The sequence below is a fragment of the Peromyscus leucopus genome, chromosome X (assembly GCF_004664715.2).
Source record: "Peromyscus leucopus breed LL Stock chromosome X, UCI_PerLeu_2.1, whole genome shotgun sequence".
In the NCBI taxonomy this organism is placed as follows: Eukaryota; Metazoa; Chordata; class Mammalia; order Rodentia; family Cricetidae; genus Peromyscus; species Peromyscus leucopus.
The window spans coordinates 134,535,235-134,562,333 of NC_051083.1; the positions used below are offsets into that span (position 1 = coordinate 134,535,235).

At 38.3% G+C, this 27,099-nt stretch overlaps 1 protein-coding gene across 2 annotated transcripts in view; it reads right to left on the bottom strand.

Annotated features, from left to right (window-relative positions):
• Positions 1 to 5,011: 5,011 nt before the first annotated feature.
• Gabra3 (gamma-aminobutyric acid type A receptor subunit alpha3) overlaps positions 5,012 to 27,099 on the bottom strand; it is a 235,194-nt gene continuing 213,106 nt past the window's right edge. For both annotated transcript variants that reach the window (XM_037199298.1, XM_037199297.1), the window contains exons 9-10: positions 21,248 to 21,459; positions 5,012 to 6,238 (exon numbers count right to left, since the gene is read on the bottom strand). In XM_037199298.1, coding sequence (XP_037055193.1) covers positions 5,903 to 6,238; positions 21,248 to 21,459 — 548 coding nt within the window. In that variant the 3' untranslated portion in view covers positions 5,012 to 5,902. The remainder of the gene's footprint in view (positions 6,239 to 21,247; positions 21,460 to 27,099) is intronic.

Sequence of the window (27,099 nt, forward strand, 5' to 3'; positions counted from 1 at the left end):
AGTAGATTTCAAAGATAAAGTAGTTGTGACCAGTGTGAAATGCTGTTGACAGCTCAAATAAGAGAAGTGGTTTTAGGAAGGAGGACAGTGTTGACTCAGCAAGAACAGTTTCACTGAGAAAGAGAGCAGAGAGGAGGAACAAAGAAGGGGATGGCTTTAGACCAAAGAGAGGCCTCTGTCCTGTGATAAAAGAGAAGTGGTACCTGCATATTGCAAGTCTATAATAATATAAGTCCAAGGGGTTCCCTTCTGAGGATTTCTTTTCTATCCTGTGCTAAGATTTTTGAGGTCAAAACAAAAGGAGGTGTTTTTTCCCTCTCACTCTGTCTTTTATCAATATTCCTCTAATCTTTTTTTATTTTTATTTTTTGATCTTTCAAGACAGAGTTTCTCTGTATAACAGCCCTGGCTGTCCTGGAACTCGCTCTGTAGAACAGGCTGGCCTTGAAACTCAGAGATCTTCCTGCCTCTGCCTCCTGACTGCTGGGTCTAAAGGTGTATGCTACCACTGCCAGACCCCCCTAATCTTATCAGCTGCACATCCAGTTTTTCCCATCCATGGATTGGAGCTGAACCATACTCATCCTGCATCTCTTCACACATGAGACCTATAGCTCAGTGCAAGGATGTGAGGGTGAAGGCAGAAATCTGGAGAGACCTTTGTTCCATCTGTAAATATGGCCCCTGTCTCTCCTCATGGACTTTACTTGGCATTTAATAAAAATTCATTTGAAGCTGAAGCTGACAAATTATCTAATTATGTTACAGAAGTTTTTTTAATGGGTTTTGTGCTTCTAGAGTAGGCTAATTTGAAAGCAACAGTAGAATCAGGATGTGGCCCAGGATCTGGTGACACAGAGTGTGTCACTAAAGCAACTATTAGAAAGAACACTACACTGACTTAGATCTATTGTAATATGAATTGGCTTTTTTAAATGTAGCTCTGGCTGTCTGGAACTCACTTTGTAGGCCAGGCTGGCCCCAAACTGACGAAGATCCACCTGCCTCTGCCTCTGGAGCACTGGGATTAAAGGCGTGTGCCACTATGCCTGGCTATAATCAGAATTTACTAACAGGGAAACTAAGAGTCAACTTAGAGTTAGAATTGGTCCAAGTGAGCAGAAATAATGAGATTTAACCCTAGCTGAAATCAAAGTAACCATTTTTCTTGATGCATTGTCCATGATATCAAATTATTGGATCTGAAGAAGGTAAGCAGATCAAGTCCAGGTTATCCCTACTATTTGTCATGTGATGGACCTGGAGGTCATTATCTTAAGTGTAATAAGCCAGTCACAAAAAGACAAGTACACTGTGATCTTACTCATATGTGGAATATAAAAGTAAAAAAAAAAATTGTTAATTGTCAATGTGACAGAATCTAGAATCACTTAGGAGATGACCTCTAGGCATGATTGTGGGAGATTATCTGAATTACTCTAATAGAAATAGGAAAGCCTGCCCAATGTGAGCAGGATCATTCCCTGACTGGGTTTCTGAGAATTTAAATGGAGAAAGTGAGCTGAACAGTGTGCATGCATGCATGCATACATTGCTCTCTCATTTCTGATTATGGATATAATTCAAGTTCTTGCTGCCTTGACTTTCCTGCTATGATGTACACTAAACCACAAGCTAGAACTAAAATAAACCCTCCCTTAAGTTGCTTTTGCCAGAGCATTTATCAGTGTATCACAAAAGAAACTAAGACAAAAACACAACCCTAACATAAACAAAGCCTCAAACCCAAATGTAGGCTTGGCATTGATAATCATTTCACTATGTATTATTACCACAACATCAAATTTTATACTTTAACCATTTACAATTTAAAGGACAATACAAGGCAGAAGGCCCAGAAATCAGTTTTATCAACAAGTACAGGAATCTTTAGCCTCACTATAGTATATGGTCACATGATTGACCTGCTGGGTAAAGGAAAGCTATATAACTAGAAGCCACTGAAGCTGAAGAGATGCCTGCCTCAAATTCTGGGACTCTATTGAGAGAATTTCCCCAGATTGTATCTCCCTGAACCCTCCCTGTTATTTCCACTTGCTGCTGGACTTTTTTCAAGGAATCTGTGTTCTAGGGTGTCTCCTACACAAGCCCAGCCTCTGAAGGCGTCAGGGAGTATGCCTGAGGTTTCAGAGGGGTCTGCTACTTGGTCATGTCTTTCTACCTGCCTGCAGGTTTTTAGGAAGAGGAACTAATGGATTATTAATGAGACCTCCACATTTAAAAGCACACAGGAACAAACAATGATTTAATTAGGAAAAAGCTATTTAAAGTGGCATAAAACAGTGCATGTTTATTAGCACTGGAATGTTCTAAGAGTTGCTTCAAAAGGCTGCACATTTTATTTTTTGTTTCCATTGGCATCTACTGATCATGGAAAAAGAATCTACTTTACCCAATCCTATCATGTAGTTCTGATCTAGATTAGCCTTTGCTTATTCAGTAAACATTTATTGTGTACCTACCATGAGCTAGGAGGTACATGTACCCTGTTATATTTAATGCTCTGGGGATCTCCTTCCCCTATTTTTCTTCTCTTCTTATTCTTTCTCTTTTTCTCTCTTTCCCCCTTTTCTGTTCTTCTTCCCCATCCCTCCCTCTACACACACACACACACACACACACACACACACACACACACACACACACACACAGGTTTTTTTGCACCATAAGATGTTCAAACCTAGATTTACTGATTCCCTAAACCAGAAGTGTTGATGGTAACACCTGGTGATTTCCCCCTAAGACTAAGTAAATAGTTGTCAGAGGCAAAGTGATTTCAGGAGGTTCTTAAGGAAACAACAAGACTTCAAAATTGTGTGAAGTAATTTTCAAAGCATGGCTGCTTCCAGCGTTTCGCCATATCACTATGAGGTGTGATTGAACTGCATGGACCTGGACCAAGGGATTAATGTAGTGATAGCATCTATCACATGACCATAGAGCTGGAATGAGTCTCAGTGGTCAGACCACTCAAGTCCTTCTTTCATTTTGGAGAATAATGCTTTTGTGCATGCCTGAGAGCGCGCGCGCGCGCGCGCGCGCGTGTGTGTGTGTGTGTGTGTGTGTGTAACACTCTCCCAAGGATATTTTTCCCATTTCCAGGGGCCAGGTAAATTTCTCATGTATATCTCTTGAAATTTCCTCTAAGATTTCCCAGAACACTATGAAAAAGAATGGTGGCATGCACACCCTAACACATGGCTTAACTAATTAGATGCCCTCTATCACTTTAATTGAAATATTGCCAAATGAAAATGATACTCAGTGAAAAGGGAAACATGTCTAGAACTATAATGAAAATACTGTTTCTTTCTCTTTCATGTTGGGTAAAGAGTCATTCAAAACTATGTTTTTACACAGGATCCATTTTGGATCACTATAACTGATGTCATGCGCTAGAGATACCCTCTTCTAGTATTTTCTAATGATGTTAAGAAGTGGAGTGTTGAGGTCTCCCACTATTAATGTGTGAGGTTTTATATGTGGTTTAAGCTTTAGTAATGTTTCTTTTACATATGTGGGTGCCCTCGTGTTTGGGGCATAAATGTTCAGCTGGACTGAGTCTACCAGGTTGATCTCAGTCCTCGGGGGAGGCTTTGCCCTGGAGGAGGTGGGAATGGGGGTGGGCTGGGGGAATAGGAGGGGGGTGGGAGGGGGGAGAACAAGGGAATCTGTGGCTGATATGTAGAACTAAATTGTACTGTAAAATAAAATAAAATAAAAATACAAAAAAAGATTAAGGTGAGAATTTTGACCGTGAAAAAAAAAAAAAGAAGTGGAAAGTTTAGGGTACCAGAGAGGGTATCAAAGTCAGGAATATAGTACTTATTAGTGTGTAAGACTAAACAATGAAAGTATTCCAGCACAAGTACAATTCATAAAGAGTTTTAATAAACAGCCACTAAACATTGCACCAAAGCATTTTGAAACACAATTTCTACAGAGAGGCAAAGGTCAAGGTTCCATTCTAAATTCCTTAAGACAATCATTAACAGCCCCCACCCCCCCATCCCTACACATCCACAAGACTACACTCTTCTAGTCATAAATTTACCTACAGACACAGTCTTAAGAATAATGGGACTGGCATGCATTATCCCAGCAATGGCAAGGAAGCAAGGGATAAGGGAAAGATGAATGAAAAGGGAACCAGCAGCTAATGACACGCCCCTTAGAAGCTTTGTCAGTGTGGGCAGAGAATTTGCTTGTGGTGCTACTTGTGGCTTTACTTTGGACCTTCTGGATACTCTGGACTAGTTGAGCTATTCAGATCCAAAGTGGCTGGGGCTGTTGTATTAAACAGTCTCATTACTTCAAGTCATTACTACTAAAGGTGATCTTGGGTAATATACTGTTACCTTTCTAAAGACCTTTATAGTGTCAAACTGTCTTCATGACCCAGAGGGCCCACTGTGGCTGTGCTCATTCTAAGTTAAGAATGGCCCTGGCTTCTCAGTTATTCCTTCATTTTGGCCTTTGGAAATGGGCATAGGATACTTCTTTATTAAAGACATTTCTAAGAACTCTAGGCAAATTATTCAAACTTCTGGGACTACTTTATTAAAATTGTGTGTTTATGTCTGTTCTTTTTGCTTACATTTAAGAACAAACTGAGATTAAATGGCCTCTAATACATTATAAAATTGGAAATAAAGTTAATGATTTAACTGACTCAAAAATAAGTAGAGATATTTGTATGAATCTGCAATTCACCCCTCATTGCAATCAGCATCCAAAGTGGGTAAGAAGTCCTTGACATAATGGGAGCAAAGTGGACTGAGCCTGAAAGAGGAGCACAATATGTACAATGTAGAAGGAAAAGTTTTGCTTTCTCCTGTTTGTGGCCCTTTTTTTGAGGCAGATTTCAGCCTTCAAACATTACCAACCATCTTACTCCATCTACTATTTGACAAGTTGCATTGGCAGGGAGGTGAGTTTCTTAGATACCCCATCTTTGAACAATTCTTATATAGGCATTTGATCTAGATAATTTTGTGTGTATGTATACCTTTTAAATTTGGCTTAAAAGTGTCTGTTCATTTTTTTTTCCTGAATAGTTTGCAGGCAGCCATGAATCCACAGTAAGCAATACTCAGTTGGCTATAAGGGACTCTGTGTTGTTGAGGCTTTCCTGAAGGAGACATATATTGAGATGCTACTTTCTTGAGGGACTGGCTGAAACTAGAGTAGAACCCACACTTTTAATGCAGGAATGAACCAACTAGATCTCTCTCTCTCTCTCTCTCTCTCTCTCTCTCTCTCTCTCTCTCTCTCCCATACATGTTTGACAGAATTGAGCCTTAATTATCTCCACTAACTTCAAAGGCAAGGAACTATTTAGGGGTTACTTCAGAAGTTTGCACAGGCTTCTTCCCATTCTACCAGTTCATATATCTAGTAGGCCTTGCTGGAGCATGGGAGGGGCCAGATTGATAAGATTATATGAGACAGCTGGGCCTAACTCCATAGTGAGTCAGAATCATCCAATGCAGCCCAGTTAATATGCTCCTGGATCTCAACACCCTGAACCTCATACAGCCAAGGTTTCCATTAGAAAAAGTAGAGTCTCCTGTTCCTTCTTTGTTGGGCAGAGTGAAATTAAACACATGCAGTGTCCTCAGCTAGGGGAGACTGGCACACTAAGATAAGCAACTGGACAAATGGCAGTGTTTGGCTCAATCCAAGCAATGTTCAAGGGACAAGTCAATTTTCTGTTGTTACATTTTCATTGAAGTTTATAAATATGAATTGAGAAAGTGATTACACTCAACTCGGAACAGGGTTGAAAAGAAGAATCATGAAACACATAAAGGAAACCCTGGATTTTGGGTGTTTGGATGCTTCACAGGGTATACACTGGTTGCTATGTCATCACTATTATCTACTGTTTACGGATCATGCCCTTGATAGCTGATTCCCGGTTTACATATGTAGCCCAATAGACAAGATTGAATATGGCAAAAAGCACAGGAAAGATGATACGGGAAATTTTGTCAACCTTGCTGACACTGTTGTAGGTCTTGGTCTCAGCAGGGCTGTCCTGAACATAAGTGACCTTCGGTGAAGCAATGACTGTTGGAGTTGAAGAAGCACTGGGAACAGCACCCTTGGAGATGGTAGAGAACTCAGCATCCTTGGCCAGGTTCATAGGATAGGTGGTTCCCACGATGTTGAAAGTGGTGCTCGTTTTCTTTGTTGGGGCTGCTGGTGTTTTCTTCTAGAGCCAGAAAAAAAGGGGGAATAAAATAAAAGATGATGAATTCATTGTACAAAGTACTTTTGGAGAGTGCAGGGAGAAAGATCCATGAGGGGGCATTAAAGAACCTACTAAGTAGTAGGTTTGTATATAGAGAGGTTTTCTATTTGGAAAACAGAAAACCTGCATGCACCATTTGAACTATCCTAGTCAGTCCCAACTGTTACCTTGAGAATAGAGTCTCAGTCAAGGGATTGTCCACATCAGGGTTGGTTTTTTTTTGGGTATGTCTGTGGGGACTTTTCTTGATTGTTTGTTGATATAGATGGGTCTAGATAACTGTGGGCATCACTATTCTTTAGGCAGGTGGTACTAGACTGTATAAGAAAGCTATGTAAGCATGGGCCTTCAGATTAGCCAGCAAGCAGCATTCCTTTGAAGTTTTTGTTTCAAGTTCTTGCTTGAGTCCCTGATCCAGCTTCCCTCAATGATGGACTATGACATAGTAATGTAAACCAAATCAACCCTTTCCTCTTGTTTTTCGTCAGGGTTTTATCACAGCAACAGAAAGGAAACTAGAAAATTCTAGCTAAGCGTCTTTGGACAAATCACTCCTCTTTTGTGAGCATCAGTTTCTTCATTTGCAAACTGAAGGTGAAAATAGCTGGCAGATTATTGAGAGGATGAGAGGAGAGAATGGCAGTGAGAATTACTAGGAAATGTGAGATTTTATAGATTGCATGATTTCATTCTTCACAATAACCATATCAAGTAGGTGACATTATTCACATTTAATATGTAAGTCAGCTTCAGATTAAATGGGAGAACACATACTATCAATCTGAGTTCCTGACTTTTCTCTATCGATACACTGTGCTGCTTTCTATAGCACAAGATACTCTTGGTTACCCGAGGAAAAAAAATCCAAAAAGACTGCTGCCATCAAGGGGCACACCTCCTGTGAAGAAGAGAGCTTGGTGAATCTGCAAAGTCATTCTGTCTTAAACATTATAATAAATACGATGGAATGTTTACATGCATTATCACAACAGCATGCTGACCTCATGCACTATAAAGGTGCTTAGCAAATTAGGGAATGTACAAAGGGTTTCCACTCTTTCAGGGCTGCTAGCAGTAGCCACAGCCTCCCCACAGAGCTGAAGAAACACCTCTTCTGATACAGCAAAAGTAAAGACAGCAGGAAGCTTGCTATGGCATTGCCCTTTGGGAGATTTTTTTCCCCAAACATAAAGCTATTCTCAAAACACAGTAAAAAGTGCTCCCCCTTTCTCTTTCCACGTAAAAGTGCTCATGTATATGTGGCGCCACATTGGGGTTGCCAATTCTTAGGTCTGGATTGGAACAGAGATGCTGCATGGCATGGTGACCAAAGGAGCAAGCTAGCTCCTAACTGCAGCCCAAGGCAGTGGCCTAGTTCAGGATGTAAAAACTCTTCCCATGTCTTCCCTTCAGCTCTTCTTCAGATACCTCAATCTCTTTCTTGATGCTTCTCAGAATTAACTTCTTTACTCTCTCAGTTCCTTACTTGTTTCCTTACTAAGTTTCTCTGTTCCTGCTTTCTTTTATAGCTTCTTTCTCCTCATCTACCTTTTCTTCCTCCGAAGTTAATCACAGTACCATTTCCTTTCCTGATCCAAATAATCACCTTGTACATTTATTGAATATCAACAGGGCCAAAACATATGCTAGATATTTAGGGTTAAGTAGAAAAATTAGAATTTATACTTCAGTCCCTTTCTCCAAAGGTGCTCATAGCCTATTGTTGGAGAGAACCCTGTGAACACATGATTGTCATAATGTGTAACCTGGGTCCTGTTTTGAGTAAAGTGTTATCAGTGTGCCTGCAGGTGTGGGAAAGGCAGCTCAAGGAAGGCTGTGAGGTTTCCAGTCTGACTTGAACAGTAAAAAATAACCCAATTTAAAAATTATCTTCTTGTGGGGCTTCTAACAGTGGGGGCAGTGGCTGTCTCTGACTCTTTTATTGGCTTTTGGTACTCTGTTCGTCATACTGGGTCACCTTGTCCAGTCTTAATACATGGAGAGGTGTTTAGTCTCATTGCAACTTGAAATGCCATGTTTTGTTAATATCCATGGGAGGCCTGCCCTTTCCTGAACAAAAGAGGAGTAGATTTGGGAAGTAGAAAGAAAGGGGGTGGGGGAAGGGACTGGGAGGAGAGGAGGGAGGGGAAACTATGGGCAGAAGTCACCAAATTATAATGCAACAAAGGCCAGTGCACATGCCTAGAACAGTGTTGGAGGATGGCAGGGAGTTTGCTGTGGCTGAATCACAGCAAGCACAACAAACAAGTTGTAAGAACTGAAGGTGCAGATAGAAAAGGCCAGATCTTTGGGCCAACCCCTGTGATCGGATTGGTGATTACCCTGTTTTCCCAGAGATCCTTCACCCAGTGACAGGTGGAGGCAGGTTCAGAGACCCATTACCAAACAATGGGCTCAGGGGACCCCTGCTGAGGAGAGGAAAGAGGGATTGCAGGAGCCAGGGCGGTCAGGGACATCAGAGGAAAACCCACACAAAAGACTAGCCTGGTTCATGGGAACCTGTTCCTCATGCTGGATTGCCTTGCTCAGCCTGAATACAGGGGCATGTACTTGGTCTTATGGCAGCTCGATATGCTGTGTTTTGCTGATGCCCATGGGAGACCTGCCTTTTTCTGAATAGGGAGGAGGGGTGGGTTAGGAGGGGGACCAGAGGGGAGGTGGGCTAGGGAGTAGGAGGGGAGAAGTGAGGGGAGGCTGTGGTCAAGGTGTAAAATAAATAATTATTTTTTAAAAAGAAAATGCCAAATCTTAAAAGGCCTTGTGTACCACATTCTGCCTGCCTATGTTGACATCAGCATTCTCAGTCAGGGGCAGGGAGTTTTGGAAATGAAGGGTGGGAGAATGTGTAAGATAAGGGGGTGTTCATTTAAGTAAATAAACAGTCTGACTAATGGGATAGTTCAAAAGCAATACTTTTCTTCTTTGTTAGAAGATTGTAGTCACATTGTTACAAGCAGAAGGGGTACAAAACTCAAAGCCTCCTAAGAACCTTATAAATACTTTAAATACTACATGAGGCTCATTTATAATTAGCAAAGTCATTGTGTGAATAGAGTCCCACTGCTAAATGCCTTTGCTATTAAATAAAATAGTGCTTTGCTTGTTTGCCTGCTTATTAACTTGCTTAGTCATTTTTTCCATGGTTAGACAAAAAAGCCCCCCCCCCCAAAAAAAATACAAAGTGAAGAAAACTTTACACTGACTTTGCTAAAAGTTTTTGCATGTCATTTCATTTAGTCATCTTATTAGCTGGTTATGGCTAGGTCTTTGAAACAATCACTTGGGACAACAAACACTTTTTTTACCTCCACAGCCACTTTATGTTCTATAAGTGAAGAGAAGCAGCAGGTGTTTTAATCACAGACTATTTAAATAGTAAAGTAAAATTACCTTTTAGTTTCTCACATCATTTCCAATATGACATTTTAATCACTACTATATTCCTACCTGTATTGTCAAAAAAAAAAGGAAATGTAATTGAATGTTACAGCATAGAGCAGGATGCATCGAAGTTGTTCTTTAATGAGTAGAGAATTTTAAGTTTTAGAGATGAAAAATATTCTTGAGATTAACTTCACCAACCCCACATCTGACAGGGGACTAATCTCCAAAATATATAAAGAACTCAAGAAACTAAACATCAAAATACCAAAAAGTCCCATTAAAGTTGGATTATAGTGCCGGGCATAGTGGCACACACCTTTAATCCTAGCACTCGGGAGGCAGAGGCAGGTGGATCTCTGTGAGTTCGAGGCCAGCCTGGGCTACCAAGTAAGTTCCAGGAAAGGCGCAAAGCTACACAGAAAAACCCTGTCTCGAAAAACCAAAAAAACAGTGAGCGTGAGAGTAATCAGAATGCATTGTATACATATATAAAATTATAAAAAACAAATTTAATTAATAAAAAATAGCAAATTTTACCGTAATTTAAATGTCATACATCTCTATGTGATAGTTTTAATTGTCCACTTGGCACAATCTGGAATGGCTTGGGAAGACAAACTCAATAAGAGATTTTCTATATCAGGTTACTCCATGGGCAATCTGTGGATAATTGTCCATTTTGTTAATTGATATAGGAATATCCACCCTAAAAGTGAGTAGCACCATTCTCTAGACTTGGGTCCTAAATTGTTTTACAGTACAGAAAATGAACTGAGCAGTAGGTATGCATGCATTCATTTCTCCCTGCTCTTGACTGTGGATGATGGGACTTGCAGCTTCAAGATTTTGTCCCTTTACTATTCTCTAGTGCTGGGCTATAACCTGAAATTGTGAACTAACTAGTACATACACCTGCATTTATTTAAGTAACAAAATGAATCATATTGCTCTAATTAGAACTACCTAATTTTAACTGCATATGCTATGTTGCTTATGATAGTTACTTTACATAACACATTTGTATATAAAAAATCATATAATGAATCTAAGACCTTGCTCTCAGAAAAATCAGAGAACTTAGAAAGAAAGATTAATTACAGGAGACAATTTGGGGATGGGGGAATAGTTCAGTAAGACCAGAGCTAATCCTGCTACCACTCTTGTGAAAACTGGGTGTGGCAGTTCACAAACAAGATGGAAATCCTAGTGCTGGGAGGGCTGGCAGGAGAGTCCCTGTAGCTTGCTGGCAGACAGTCTGTTTGAATTGGTAATGTATTGGGTCAGTGATAGACTTTGTCTCAAAAACTGAGGTAAAGAATGATAGAGGAAGGCAGATCAACTTATAAGGATCAGTTAATCCTACAGAAAGGAAAGGAAATTAAGATGGAAGGCCAGCTTCCTAAAAGAATGGGAGTTATCTAAAGCATACATGGGAAATTATCCAGGTTCAAGTTACAGCTTAGAAGGAAAGAATGGAAGAGATTCAGATACTACCAGTGTTTTGAGAAGAAAGAAACACAAGAAATTGTAAATGTCATATGATGGTTTCCATACTCCCTAGAAAGACGATAAAATAAATATTTAAAATTTAAATTAAGAGGCTAAAGATATGGCTCAGTGGTTTAGAAAGCTAACTATGCTTGAAGAAGACCCAAGTTCAGTTACCAGTACTCAAATCAAACAGTTAGTATACAACTGCCTGTAACTCCAGCTCCAGGGGAACCAATACACTCTGCAGTACAGGCCTCTACCAGTAGTGCACACACATGTGCACACACACACACACACACAATCAAAAATAAAATAAATCTTTAAAAATATTTAAATTTGATTTTTATAAGAAATAGAAATGAATACTGAAACAGAGAAGGCCTGCAGATACTGAAAGAAGGACCAGCAGAATTTAAGTATATAAGCTCCCAACCTTTAGTAACCTGTTAATAGCTATATTTTTTTTTCAGTAAAAACAAAAATCTACCTTGTACTGAAGTGACTAGGGAGTCTATGGGTGCTGATAAGTAACTGTAATCATATATTATTGTAACTATACTGGATAAAGAAACAAAAAATAGAGAAATCAGATTTTGAAAGACTTCAAGTTATTGAATTACTAAATATTTCAAAATTGTCTGTTATATGGCATCCCTAGAATACACCAGAGAAGAGTAAAACGTGATCTCTGTCCTCAAGTTCACATTCCACTGAAAGGAACATGTAATAGAAATGTAATCAAACACATACACCAATGTCAGGAAAGACAACTAGAGTTGAAACACATAAGGCAGATCAGTCTAGAGTAAGATAGACCAGATCAGTCTAGAGTAAGATAGACCTGAATAAGAGAAAACAAACTCTTTTTTTTGTTGTTTTTGTTTTTCGAGACAGGGTTTCTCTGTGTAGCTTTGCGCCTTTCCTGGAACTTGCTCTGTAGCCCAGGCTGGCCTCGAACTCACAGAGATCCACCTGGCTCTGCCTCCCGAGTGCTGGGATTAAAGGCGAGCGCCACCACCGCCCGGCGAAAACAAACCCTTAAAAGATCTTAATAACCAAAGTTCAGGGAAGAATGGTGCTCACAAAGCATCTTGTGGTTGAAATGGGAGTGATGTATTCAAGGGTCATAGACAGTGTAACTATGGGTTGAGAGGAGTCAATGAAAAGTTTAAATGGGGGATTTCAAAGCTAAATATATTGATAAATGACAGAAAACCCTACCTACCTTGGAGATTTAGGTAATAGGATGACTAGCTGAATGTCATACTGGGCAACATAGCAATATTCCAATCCCAGAAAAAGGGAAGTAACATGAAGCACATGTGTGTGTGTGTGTGTGTGTGTGTGTGTGTGTGTGTGTGTGTGTGTATCAGAGCATTCTTAACTCAGAGTCAATTTTTTGCTAAGCTTTCATGTACTAGAACTAATTCTTTTTTAAAAAATAATTTATTTATTTTTATTTTATGTGCATTGGTGTTTTGCCTGCATGTCTGTCTGTCTGAGGGTCCCCTGGAAATGGAGTTACAGACAGTTGTGAGCTGTCATGTGGGTGCTGGGAACTGAACCAAGTTCCTCTGGAAGAGTAGTCAGTGCTCTTAACGGCTGAGCCATCTCTCCAGCCCCAGAACTAATTCTTAGAATTGAATTTATATTTGCTCTTAGTCTGTTCATTTTAGCCTGTCCTTTAAAACTTATACATTCTTTCTGATTATTTCAAAAGTTAATCATCTCCTAACAACAATATGGATTTGAATCTTCTACCTTATATTTCTTCATTTGAGCTTCAGTGGACAACATATTGAGAGATTAGAGTAAAAGACAATCCTGTGAATTATCCCCAGGAGCCTCTGTTTAGTTCAGGTCAATGTCAGTCCACTGATGAATTCTATTTGACTTTAATTGGTCAACTAGTTTTATCAGTCTAAATGTACTACTTTAAGTGTTTTTCTAGGACATAATAGAAAGTTAATCAATGGAGCTGAAACAATGGCTCACCATTTAAGATGACTTACTGTTCTTGCAGAGGACCTAGGTTCAATTCTCAGCACCCAGAAGATAGTTCACAATTCTAATCATTGGGGATCTGATACTCCTTTCTAGCCTCTAGAAAGCACTGTATGCATTAGTCTACTTACATGCATTCAGGTAAAAGAGTCATACACATAAAATAATTGTTTAATTTAATAAGTTATCTTGATAAACTCTACACCGTTTCCTGTTCTATCAGTTCATTAAACATTTATTAGAGGTCAATTTGTCATAATTTGTCCTTAGTGAACTTATGTTGTGGATATCTCTTTGTATACTGTGAATGTGTTGCTTGGTTGATAAAATGCTGATTGGCCAGTAGCCAGGCAGGGTAAGCAGACAAAGAGAATTGTGGGAAGGCAGGAAGGCTGAGTCAGAAGATGCCAGACCCCTATCCAGGAAGCAACAATGGTAAAGCCATGGAACATATGGCGACATAAAGATTAACAGAAATGGACTGAGTTTAAATGTGAGAGCTAGTCAGTGGTTAGCCTGAGCTAATGGCCAAGCCATTTTAATTAATATAAACCTGTGTGTGTTTATTTGGCTCTGAGCAGCTGCAGGTGGGTGAGAGAGATTTGTCCTGAGTTCGAGCTGGGCAGGACTGGAGAAACTTCAGCTGCTTATATCAGTTACTGAAATAATTTCTCTGAAAATATCTATTTAACAATATATTCTGTAAATTTTTACTTATGAGCCCTGGGACATCTTTATTCTACGGAACAAACCAAAAATAATAATACCTTTTGGGGCTTTGTTTAATTTTATTTTATCTTTTTATAGTGCTAAACTCAAGCTTGGGACTTTGATGTTCAAGATGAACAAACATTCTACCACAGAGTTATAATCACAAGCCTAAAGTTTCGTCTTTTGTGAAAGTAGAATTTTATAACCTTGATATAAAAACATACTAGAAATCAGATCAGGGTAATGAAGACACTTAAAATGTCTGTTGCTTTAGGGTTCTGGCCCAAAATAGAATTTCAAAAAGTGGTTAGCATAGGCCAGGAAGAGAAACAAATTATCCTTATCTTTAAGCACAATCAATTTTATATTGGTAGTAATAACATCCAAGGATTAAGTTTGATCACTACATATTGTCAAAGAATGGAAAATTAAGGTCATAGCTCTAAATGGGCACATGGAGGTATACACACACACATGCACATGTGCATTTATAATATAGAGTGCTTTCCAGTGAGCAAGGGAAACGTCTTGCTGCTTAGAAGCAGAATCATTACAAGTTCTAATAACCAGGAGAATTTATATAGACAGAAAATGATGCTGAAATTATAAAGATTACAACTCACTTTCAAGTGCTCAGCCCTATTCTAATCATCCTCTGAGTCACTTCCTAAAAGGATGTTTCCACACATAACAGGTAGTAAAGAATTGCTCTATTGCAACTTAAAGTAATAACTAATGCAAAATATGCTGCAAGTTGGAGGAAGATGAGCAATAAAGATTGTTGGAGAATACACAAGAGAAACATGAAAGGCATGAAAACAAGTTGTAAAAGATCATGAAATTAATGTAAGACAATTAGGACTTGAGAGATGGCTCAGTCAGTAAACTGGCTGCTATGCAAACATAAGGACCTGAGTTTTATCTCCAAAATCCAAGTAAAAAGCCAGAGACGGAATCAAACACCTGTAATACCAGTACTAAGGAGATAAAGAAAGAAGATTATTAGAGCTCACTGGCCAGTAAATCTAGTCAAATTGGTGAATTGAGTAAGAGACTGTCTCCAAAGGTAAGGTGTATAAGTGATTGAAGAAGATGCCACAAAATGAAGGTAAATAGGAATTCTTGACAATTGTGAGAGACACAGAAAATAGGCTTTGAAAAATGCCAATAAAATTAAATTAAAAATAATAAAGATTTAAAAATTATTAGAGAAGAAATGGTAGATATAGAAGATGACAGAAATCTCTATGGTACACATAATTGGTACTTCTAGGAAAAGAGCAGAACAAATCTGTGATATTAAAGCTATCCTTAGACATTAAAGGCCAAGATTTTACAGCTTTTAAAGAAAATGTCTGTTAATTTTGTATCCAGCTATTTTGCTGAATTTTTTTAAATCAGCAATAGGAGTTTCATGGTAGAGTCTCCAGGGACTTTTAAATATAAAACTACATCATCTGCAAATATACTTTGAATTTCCTATTTTCATTTCTTAGTTTTCCTTTGATCTCCTTCACTTGTCAAATTTCTCTAGCTTAGACCAAGTATTATGTTGAACAGGAGTAAGGAGAGTGGACAATCTTATTTTAGTGGAAATTATTTGATGTTTTCTCCCATCATGATGATGTTGGATGGGAGCTTGCTATATATTGTCTATAATAAGTTGAGATATGTCCCCTATATCCCTAGTCTCTTTAGGACTTTTATCATGGTGGATGTTGGATTTTTGTCAAAGGCATTTCTGAATCTAATGATATGATCATATATTGGTTTTTGACCTTTAGTTTATATTACATTTGTTGTAATAAGTTGTAAATTACATTTGCTGATTTACATACATTGAACAATCTGTGCATCACTGGGATAAAGCCTAGCTGAACACAGTAGATAATCTTTTTGAAATTATTTAAATTAGGTATATAAGTGTTGTGGAATAAGATAATCATTTTGTACACTGTGAAGATGTGTCTCTGTTTTACTTCACTTGTTTAAGGTACCTTCTGATTGATTTAATAAAGAGCTGATGGCCAATAGCTAGGCAAGAGAGTATAGGTGGGACTTCTGGAGAGAGAGGAACATGGGGGAAATTTTTTGAGAGGCAAGGAATTCACCAGTGAGACATAGAGGAAGTGGGATGCATGGTACTGAGGAGAGGTAATGAGCCACATGGCAGAACATAGATTAATATAAACAGGTTAATTTAAGTTTTAAGAGCTAGTTGGGAACAAGCCTAAGCTAAGGCCAAAGTTTTGTACTTAACAAGAACTGTCTGTGTCATTATTAGAGAACTGCTAATTCAAATAAAGTCCAACTACAACTGGTGTCCAACGTGGACACTGAAGATACTTTATGCTGGAGAGGATGTGGAACTAGGGGAACTCTCCTCCACTGCTGGTGGGAATGCAACCTTGTACAACCACTTTGGAAATCAATATGGCACTTTCTTAGAAAATTGGGAATCAATCTCCCCAAGATCCAGCTATACCACTCTTGGGCATATACCCAAGAAATGCTCAATCATACCACAAGAGCACTTGCTCAACTATGTTCATATCAGCATTGTTTGTAATAGCCAAAACCTGGAAACAACCTAGATGCCCTTCAACTGAAGAATGGATAAATAAATTGTGGCACATATACACAATGGAATACTACTCAGCAGAGAAAAACAATGACATCAACAGGTTTGCAGGCAAATGGATGGATCTAGAAAAAATCATCCTGAGTGAGGTAATCCAGACTCAGAAAGACAAATATATCATGTACTCACTCATAGGAAGATGCTAGATGTGGAACAAGGATGACTGGACTGCTACTCTCATCACCAGTGAGGCTACCTGGAAAACGGGACCCCAAGAAAGACACGGAGAAATGGATGAGATCTACATGAACAGCCTGGACATGAGTAGGAGCAATGAATGGTGAGGGTCGAGGGAAAGAGAGAGGGAGATCCTAGCTGGATCAAGAAAAGAGAGGGAGAACAAGGAATAGGAGACCATGGTAAATGAAGACCACATGAGAAAAGGAAGAAACAAAGTGCTAAAGAGGCCCACAGAAATCCACAAAGATACCCCCACAAAAGACTGCTGGCAATGGTTAAGAGACAGCAGGGACTGACCTACTCTTGTGATGGGATGGCCAAACACCCTAATAGTTGTGCCATAAACCCCATCCAAGGACTGAGGAATCTGGATGCAGACATCCACGGCTAGCCCCTGGTGGAATGCTGGGAGTCTAATTAGTGAGAAAGAGGAGGGTCTATATGAGCGAGAATTGTTGAAACCAAGGTTGGATAAAGCACAGGGACAAATAACCAAATGAATGGAAACACATGAACTATGAACCAAAGGCTGAGGGGCCCCCAACTGGATCAGGCCCTCTGAATAGGTGAGACAGTCGATTGGCTTGATCTGTTTGGGAGGCATCTAGGCAGTGGTACCAGGTCCTGGGCTAGTTGTATGAGTTAGCTGTTTGAAACCTGGGACTTATGCAGGGACGCTTGGCTCAATCTGGGAGGAGGGGACTGGACCTGCCTGGACTGAGTCTATCAGGTCGATCCCAGTCCTCGGGGGAGACCTTGATCTGGAGGCGGTGGGAATGGGGGGTAGGCTGGGGGGAAGGGGAGGGGGCAGGAAGGGAGAGAACAAGGGAATCTGTGGCTATTATGTAGAACTGAATAGTATTGTAAAATAAATAAATAAATAAATTAAATAAATAAATAAATAAATAAATAGGAAAAAAAAGAAAAATTGGGGGAGGGATATAAGAATGATAGGATAAAAAGGTAGATTATTGAATCTACTTTTAAACTAAAAAGCAACTATTAGTCTCAAATATTTTACATTGGTATAGATTTTTGTATATTGATACTAATTTAATGTTATTTTTGTAACAGCATATTGTATCATACATATGCCCCTCATTTAAAATTGCAATGTAAAGTTTTAGTCCTTGAAAGCTACTAATACAAATGGATAATTAAAATAAAAATCAAATTTGTAGTAAGGGCTTAGAGGTAGAAAGAAATAAACTTTATTTCACCTTTTGTATTTTAGATAGGTAGTCTTCAAACACTTCAGAGATCTATAGAATATGACATTTAAGATGTTTTAATAACATAAAGCTTTTTACCACAGTGAGACATGTCTGCTCCTGGCAGCACCAATCTATTTAAAAAAGATGGGTGTCAGAGGGACTCTATATGGAATTTGCTTTAAATGTTGCAAAGGTAGTCACTGGGAAAGAAACTGAGCTTGCCTTGACTGCTGATGGTATGTTGTCCAAATTACACAAGCAAGACTCAAAGGAAGTTGACTGCAAAATTCTGCAAAGACAAGGTAGGCCAGTCCTTCAAAGTCCTGCTTCATGGGAAAGTATCTCAGACATTCTGAGCCTGTAGGCTGAAGATGGATGCTTCAATATTGCCGAAGTACCTTGTTTGATTGTTCAGGCAGGCAAATGTCTCTGTCATGACGTTTTTGATGTTGCTTGCTTTACACTTCCTGTTTACTCGGGTAATATATATCCTTCTTAGGTCTCTGATGGAGTTGAAGACTAGATAGTTATAGTTTTACAGGTTTCCTGGCTATCAAATTCAGAAAAGAAACTCACAGAAGGATGTAAAGTTTATAAAGGTTGAGAGACATAAAAGTTTAAGTTTTTTATCTAAGAAAATGTTTTAAAGTCTGAAAAGGTATTTTTAGGTTGGTCATACAAGTTATGATAGAAAATGTTTTAGGTATAAAACTTTGGACTCAGCAAGATAGGATAGATAATAGAATATTTTCTCCAAACTTGCCAAATACAAATGGACTGGACATTGTGAATGTAATTCTTAACTAATAATTGTTCTTATTGAATATAGCTTTACTGTGTTAGAGTTAAAACATTTTCTTTTTATTTAGACAAATAGGGGAAATGTTGTCAGATAATCTTTTGTACACTGTAAAGATATGTCTCTGTTTTACCTTACCTGTCTAAGGCACCTTCTGATTGGTTTAATAAAGAGCTAAATGGCCAATACCTAGGCAGGAGAGGATAAGTGGGACTTCCAGGGAGAGAGAGAGAAGAACTTGGGGGAAGAATCTGAGAGGTGGATGATTTGCTAGCAAGATGTAGAGGAAGTGGGACACACAGTATTGAGGAGAGGTAATGAGCCACATGGCAGACCATAGATTAATATAAATGGATAAATTTAAATTTTAAGAGATAGTTGGGAATAATACTAAGCTAAGGCCAAGATTTCATACTTAATAAGAAATCTCTGTGTCATTATTTGGGAGCTGGTGGTCCAAAGAAAGCTGGTGGTCGGTGTATATCTAAGTATTTTATTAAGTTTTTTCTTGCATCAATGCTCACCAGAGATTTTGGCCTATAATTTTCTCCTTTTGGGGGGTTGAACCTTTGGTTTTGGTATCAGGGTAATAGTGGCTTTATAAAAAGAATTTGGAAATATTCTTTTCCTATTTTGAAGAAGACCACACACACACAAGAGTATTTGGCAATACAAATTGATCTTGAAGAGTTTAAAAACAACAGGATACAAAAATGTTAGGTGGATGGGTAAGGGGAGGCATATTTGGGAAGAACTAGGGGAAGGAGGTGAACATGATCAAAACACATTGCATTAAACTATCAGAGCACTAATGAAATCCATTGGAAGACCATGTAGTGTACAGCAAATGGATTTCACAAATGAAAGGTATATTTACATGAAAATCTATACCATAAACCAAGTATTCTATAGTATGAGAAGTTTCCAGGTTGGCTCTATTTCTGGATAACATCATTCAGTTCCAGCACTAAGAATAGCAATGGATTCCTACAAAGTCTTAGAGAAAGAGGATATGAACTACAAACTTAACACCATCACAAGCATAATTCAGTACAAGGACATTTGATGGTTATTTTGCACATGCAAGAAAGTGGGAAATGCAGTTCCAATGTGACCTTTAAAAACTTCTAGACAACAGCTTTGAGATAACTAAGAAATTAATGGAAAATATGTATATTGACTTTTGAGAAAATATCACATTTAAATGTAAAACTATGAGTAAATACCAATAGGAATTATGGTTGCATAAAGTGATATTAATATAAAACTTGACAAGGCTTCAATATCACTAGTACAAAGCTGAGCATCAAATAGAGAAGAAAGTGTGAGAAGTAGGATAAGTACACCAATTTCCTTATGTTTTGTAGATGAGGTTAACATTCTTAGATAATAACTGACAAATAAATATATAAAAGGGTCAATATGCCAAAGATAAAATTATAATAACTAGAGACACCACAATAAAAAATAAACAAAATATCTTATGGTAGAGTAGATGGAGGAAATACAGTTTTTCTTCATTTACACCATTAATTAGTTCTGTTTAGGTAAGTAATTATAGTCTGTTGCAAAGATTGCTAACTTGACATTTTGTTCTTTGAAATATATCTTTTACCCCAGCTTGAAAAGGCTTCAGCACCATTTCTCTTTTCTATGGTTCTTTAAAGGGTAATTTTTGGATTATATTTCCAGTCCTTTTTAGAATATTATGTAATGTACATTTAGGTCTAGATACCTCAACTCATTCAAACTATTTAGTGATGATATATGTGATCTCATTCATGGCTAATTCCTATTGATCCACTGCGTTTATCTTGTCTCTATATCTACCTGTTAATCCAGTATTTCTTTAGCTTTCATTCTTATTCAGATGCTGTGCCAAGATGAAGATAAGGCCACAATAATCATGATGTTCATAACTTAGTAAAGAGGCAAATGAGTACTCTTAATACAACTAAATTATTTTAATATCAGAGTACTCACACACAGGAAAGCGAAATCTGTCTCCATGGTTCCTAATAGGCTCCACAGAGAAAGTAATGTTTTAGTTGGGTTTGGAAGAATGAATAAGTCTTACCAGAAAGAGAGAAAAAAAAAAGCATTTCAGATAGAGAACACAAAATACACAAAGACTTGGAATTAATGATAAGCACTTCATTTTGACTGGAATGTGAATGTTCCAGAGAGGGAGGTAAAAGTGGTCTTGGAGACTGTTCTTCAGATGTAGATAAGACTCCAAGCTTCTGGGTAGGTTTCTAAATAGCAATGTCCCCAGAGTCTAGCAGCATCATATTTATATTTGACTCAATGCAAGATGTAAGCCCTACATGCTATTAGCCTTTGTTTCATAGTTCCTAGTTGAACTCCAGGTTGCCAAGAAACACTCCAGTTGAGAACTGGATTGATGACCCCAGTGAATAGCACATAGCCCTGCTCAGTTCCTGTGAGCTACAGGCTGTTCACTTCTGGTCCCAATATAGATCTCTCAGGAAGTGCTTCCTAGCTTTTCCTTTGCAGCAACTCACCTTCATCTCCAGGGCTTCTGGTACCTTCTTGCCTTCCCAAGCCCAACTCCGCTTGGTGAAGTAGTTGACAGTGGCAAATTCAATCAGTGCAGAAAATACAAAGGCATAACAGACGGCTATGAACCAGTCCATGGCCGTCGCATATGCCACTTTAGGTAAGGAGTTTCTGGCACTGATACTTAAGGTGGTCATAGTGAGAACAGTGGTGACACCTGTGGAGAGAAAAGTCAAGAACCAGTTGCAACTAGAAAACACTGGAAGTGTACTTTATGGAGTCACCAACTTCCCACCTGAAAGGAAGTGCTTTACCTCACTTGGTAAGTCCCCTTAACTTGTGTTGTCTGTGGAGTAGCCTGCTGTACTTTTCTGTAATAAACTGTACTTCCCCTTTGCTTCCAACTGCCATAAGAATCAGATTCTTCAGTGCAGTACCTCTATAGCTGTTCCCTAGCCTCTGACTAAGCATTTCTGCTGAAGAATGGGTATCCCATTTTGTTGTAAGAGAGCTTCTAAATTAGAAAGACTTACTTTTGAGCTAAATCTGCTTCCTCTAATCAGCCTACTAATGGATCTCAATGTTTTTTCTGTGACCCATCTGGAAGAGAAAATGCACTCTCTCATCTCCAGGATAGGCCTGTAGAGACCCAAGCCTTTTCATCTTCAGAGTGCTGGAGATCAGTGTTTGCCTCATGTCCTCCTTTTGCTAACCTTTCTCTCAGTCCTGGTAGTTTTCTTTTGACAAGCCTGAAACTGAGGTCATGATTCAGGACACAGGTCTGAGTTCAGTCTGGTTTCTACTTCTCTTTTTTGTGATGTTCTTCTAATAACACAACAAACTACTATAGAATGTATTTCTATAGTTGTATCAAGTTCTAGATCTCAACTGAGCTTTCTGGGCAATCAAAATTATTCCAAAAGCTGTATCTTGTGAGCTTTTGTAGAACTAGAACTTTTTTGGCTTCCACTTACTCATTTTGTATCTTGGTATTTCCTTTAATCCCTCTGTGCCTTCTTTCTCCCCATCTGTGAGTATCAGATAACCTGGGACTTTCATATTCCCAAACTCAATCATATTTGAAGAAGAAATGATCACAATCTTTCTGATTGTTGTAAGACTGAAGAGGATGAGAAATCGGTGCATGGGTCAAATGGGGGCATGGAATGAAATGATGATGGGGTGAGATGCTACAGTGTAAGGCAACAAGAGGAGTCACTAGTTCTATTAACTCTATTGAGAGAGTAAGCCTTGTGAGTGAGCGACAACCCTGGCGCTTCTTCTCCTGCCTTGCTTCTTCGAATTCCTTACTTACACATTTGCTGTATACATGAAAATCTAGACTGGAGAAGAATTTGCAACAAAGACCCTAAAGGTACATCTTTGCAGAAACTTATCATCAGAGATGAGTATCAATAACACAGCTTAAACAATGTGAGGATCAAATACAATGTTAGTACTTATAAACAAAAAACTAATAATAGACCAAAACTTCATCAATATACAAAGAAAAGAGTTTATGAGTGACATAGACTCAGTACTTACTCATGTATGAAATTCTCAGAAAAAATAAATTGAGAAAAAGAAAGTAGGCCTTATGGGAGAAATAAGCTATCTCATTCATAGCTATGAACAAATGTCCACCTGAGCACATCTATAGCAACTGTACTGTACCTGAAGTGTTCTGTGTCATATCTCAATGAAGAGTTTTTGAGCTTTAGCCTTTGGGACTTAGACTTGTCACTTTATGGAGAGCTCTTAGCTGGTCAGAGTTGCAGGGGCTCTCAATCAAACGTTCTGTATACTTCATAAAGTATCTCAGCTTTTAAAAAGGGAGCCAGCCTAATAGTGATTATGTTTTAAGACTCTTCCAGAAAGCTCTTCTTCAAGGACTGAGGTAGAACTGACTGACCTCCTTGTTTCCTATGAGTACTTTTAGTACACTTACTTATTAAGATGTATTTGTTCTACCAAACTGCATGATGAAGTGAACTGATATGACTACTTCTCATAGACTCTTTTATGTCCCTAACACCCCCTCCTTGCTCTCAGCCCCACACCCAGTTTCATGTCATTATCATACAGTATGTGCTTATTTGTGTCTGGATACATTCATTTAGTGTAATAGTTTGGGTTTATTCATGTTTCATACATCTTGAGAGTAACTTTCTTGATTTCAGAGTGAGTCCATAGTTTTAGTGTAACCTAATTTGTTCATCTATTCACTTATTAATGGGCATCTGGATGTTTCCAATATTCAACACATAATAAAAGAGGCATTAAGTATTTAGGTAAGTATGCTTTCATTTCTATTCATAAGTAATTAGGGATGGAACTGCAAGATTATGTGGTATGAATGTTTAAGTTTATATGACATTGTCAAATTTATTAAAGTAGTTGTACATTTAACAGTCCCAGAAGATACACACAATTCTCAGTCACTATGTATCCTTGATTTATAAAAATTTAATGCTAATTGATATTTTGTACATTAATAATGAAAATATGTAGAATATTTTGTATTTTTCCACATCAACTTACATACATTAAATTAGACCACAGTATTTTCTTTATAGATAAATTTGTAATTTAATATAGAGTCACCATGACTCATTCATTGGATAAAGCACAGGGACAAATAGCCAAATGAATGGAAACACATGAACTATGAACCAAAGGCTGAGGGGCCCCCAACTGGATCAGGCCCTCTGAAAAGGTGAGACAGTTGATTGGCTTGATCTGTTTGGGGGGCATCTATGGAAGTGGTACCAGGTCCTGTGCTCATTGCATGAGTTAGCTGTTTGAAACCTGGGACTTATGCAGGGACGCTTGGCTCAGTCTGTGAGGAGGGGACTGGACCTGCCTGGACTGAGTCTACCAGGTCGATCTCAGTCCTCGGGGGAGGCTTTGCTCTGGAGGAGGTGGGAATGAGGGGTGGGCTGGGGGGAAGGGGACAGGGCAGGAAGGAGGAGAACAAGGGAATCTGTGGCTGTTATGTAGAACTGAATAGTATTGTAAAATAAAATAAAATAAATAATAATTTCAACCTTCTTTCTAGGATAATTTTTCTTTCATTTAGTGAACAGCCATCAGTATTTCTTTTCTTTTTTGTCTTTTGAGACAAGGTTTCTCTGCGTAACAGCTCTGGCTATCCTGAAACACTCTCTGTAGACCAGACTGGCTTCAAACTCAGAGATCCACCCACCTCTGCCTCTTAAATGCTGGGAATAAAGGCATATACCACTACTGGGCACTGGTGGCCATTGGTATTTCATTCAGGGAAAGTCTAATGATAACAATCACAAATTTGCATTCTTTCAGCTTATCTTGCTGGGGTTTATATATTTCCTTCTATTTATAACTTTATAGCCTTCTTTATATAGGGTCAGTTTTAGGCTATTATCTCTTCAAAATTGTCTCAACCAATCTTTCACTTCCATCATTCTACTGTGTTATGCCTTCTCAGTAAATCTCATGCCATTTATCTCTGTGCATTTCATTTTTGTCTTTTTAGGTATTTTCTTTTGATCTATGTTTATTTTATATTTTATTTTGTTTAGATAACATTTTTCATTTACTATACATACTGACTACAGTTTCCTCTCCCTCCTATCGGCCTCTCCTGCTCCCCTCCTCCATTTCCATTCATAAAGCAGCAGGCCTTCTATGGGCTTGAACAAAGCATAGCACATCAAGTTGAAGCAGGACCTAGCTTCCCCCCCTGAGTCAAGGCTGGGCAAGGTAATCCAGCATGGAGAACAGGTTCCCAAAAGCCAGCTAAGTGCCAGAGACAGGTCCTGATCTCACTGCTAGGAGCCTTACAAAGAGACCAAGCACACAACTGTCACATATATGCAGAGGACCTATGTCAGTCCCATGCAGGCTCCCTAATTGTTGGTCCAGAGTCCGTGTGCTCCCATGATTTATCTTTCAATTCAGGGGTAACAGCTAGCTCAATCGGTAGAGCATGAGACTCTTAATCTCAGGGTCATGGGTTTGTGACTCATGTTGGGTGCCAGATGTTGTTTAAATCTTAGATGGTCTTTTAATAAAAAATACCCAGAGCCAGATAAAAGGGTGAAAGCTGAAAGATCAGAGAAGCAGAGCATCTAGCCACTAGTTCTTACCTCTATAAAATCCTCAGTTTAAAGATAATGAGTTCTTGTTTCCTCATGCCTTATATACCTTTCTCTGCCCAGACATCACCTACTGGGATTAAAGGCATGTATGCTTCCCAGTACTGGGATTAAAAGTGTGTGCCACCACTGCCTAGCTCTGTTTCCAGTATGGCCTTGAACTTGGATCTCTGCTTCCTGAGTGATAGGATTAAATATGTGTACCACCACTGCCTGACTTCTATGTCTAATCTAGTAGCTGGTTCTGTCCTCTGATCCTCAGGCAAGTTTATTAGGGTACACAATATATCACCACATAACTATGTTTAAATAAATGAGTATTCATTTGTATTTTCAAGTTCCATGATAACCAATATGTTCAATATATTCTCTCCCCTAGTCTTTCTACTGCAGTTTTCCTCCTTGTTTTCATTTAGTTATGTATATTCATCATGGCTATTTGAAAGTCTGTTTGATTACTCTAACATCTATAGTCCTACAAGTCTGTATTTTTGTGGTGTAATTCATATACAATAAGATGAAAATATCTTTCACATTTGAGCTCTTTGGAGCAATGTATAGAATTGTATCAATATGCGGTTAACCATCAATGTAATTTTGTGAATGAAATTTATGAACATTCTTATAGAAGAACTTTTACTTAATGCGTTTTATTACATTATTCATTTCAATTGGATATATATATATATATATATATATATATATATATATAAATATATATAATATCCAGATTAGGGGATTTATGCAAAGTGATATAACCACTTTGGAAAATGTTTGACCAATTTATATAAAGTACATATTCCATAAGATACATAGATATTGTATCACTTTTTGTTCTTTATTCCAAGAGCACGATATTTTAATTTTTGTATTTAAGTCCATGAATAATTTTCAATTAATTATCTCCAATGATATCTTTGTAATAAATCAAGTTTCCATATACAAGAGAATACTTTCAACTCACTATAGTGTTTAATTTACTTATTTTTCTTTTTTATGCCAATGCAATGATACCTTAATGACTATTGCATTTTAATCATCTTGACACCCTATGGAGCATGTCTCTCCATACTGTTCTTATTCAAAAGGGTATTGACTATTCTTGGCTCTTTGTCTTTAATTTTTAAATTAACATCTCAACTTGGAGGTTTTCTCATCAATACAATTACTGTAAATAAGAATTCAAAGTAGTATGAGGCCAAGTTTATACTATAAAAGAATAAATTCTCAACTGTCTCACTTATCCAGAGGGGCCTATGCTGGGACACTTTGCTCAGCCTTGGTGTAGGGAGGAGTGGACTGGACCTGCCTGGGCTGACTCCCTGGGGGAGACATTGCCTTGGAGGAAGTGGGAGTGGGGGGTGGATTGGGGGCAGGGCTGGGGGTGGGAGGAAGGAGGATGGGAAACCTGTGGCTGATATGTGAAATTAAGTTAATTATAAAATAAAAATACTATAATAAAAATAATAAATTCTCAAGGAAACCTGTATTTTACACATAGCTCAGGCCAAACCCAAATTTTTTTCACATTGTCTCTCTATGTGTAATTTCTTAATTTTCTCTTACATTGAGGTCACAACCATTCAATGGTATTGGATTTGTGGAATTTATTTTGTCTTAATTTCTTGTGGTTGATGTAACAAGTTATCACATATCATCTAGTGGCTTAAGACACCACAAACCTGTAATTACAGATCTAGGCACAATAAGCCTGAATTTAG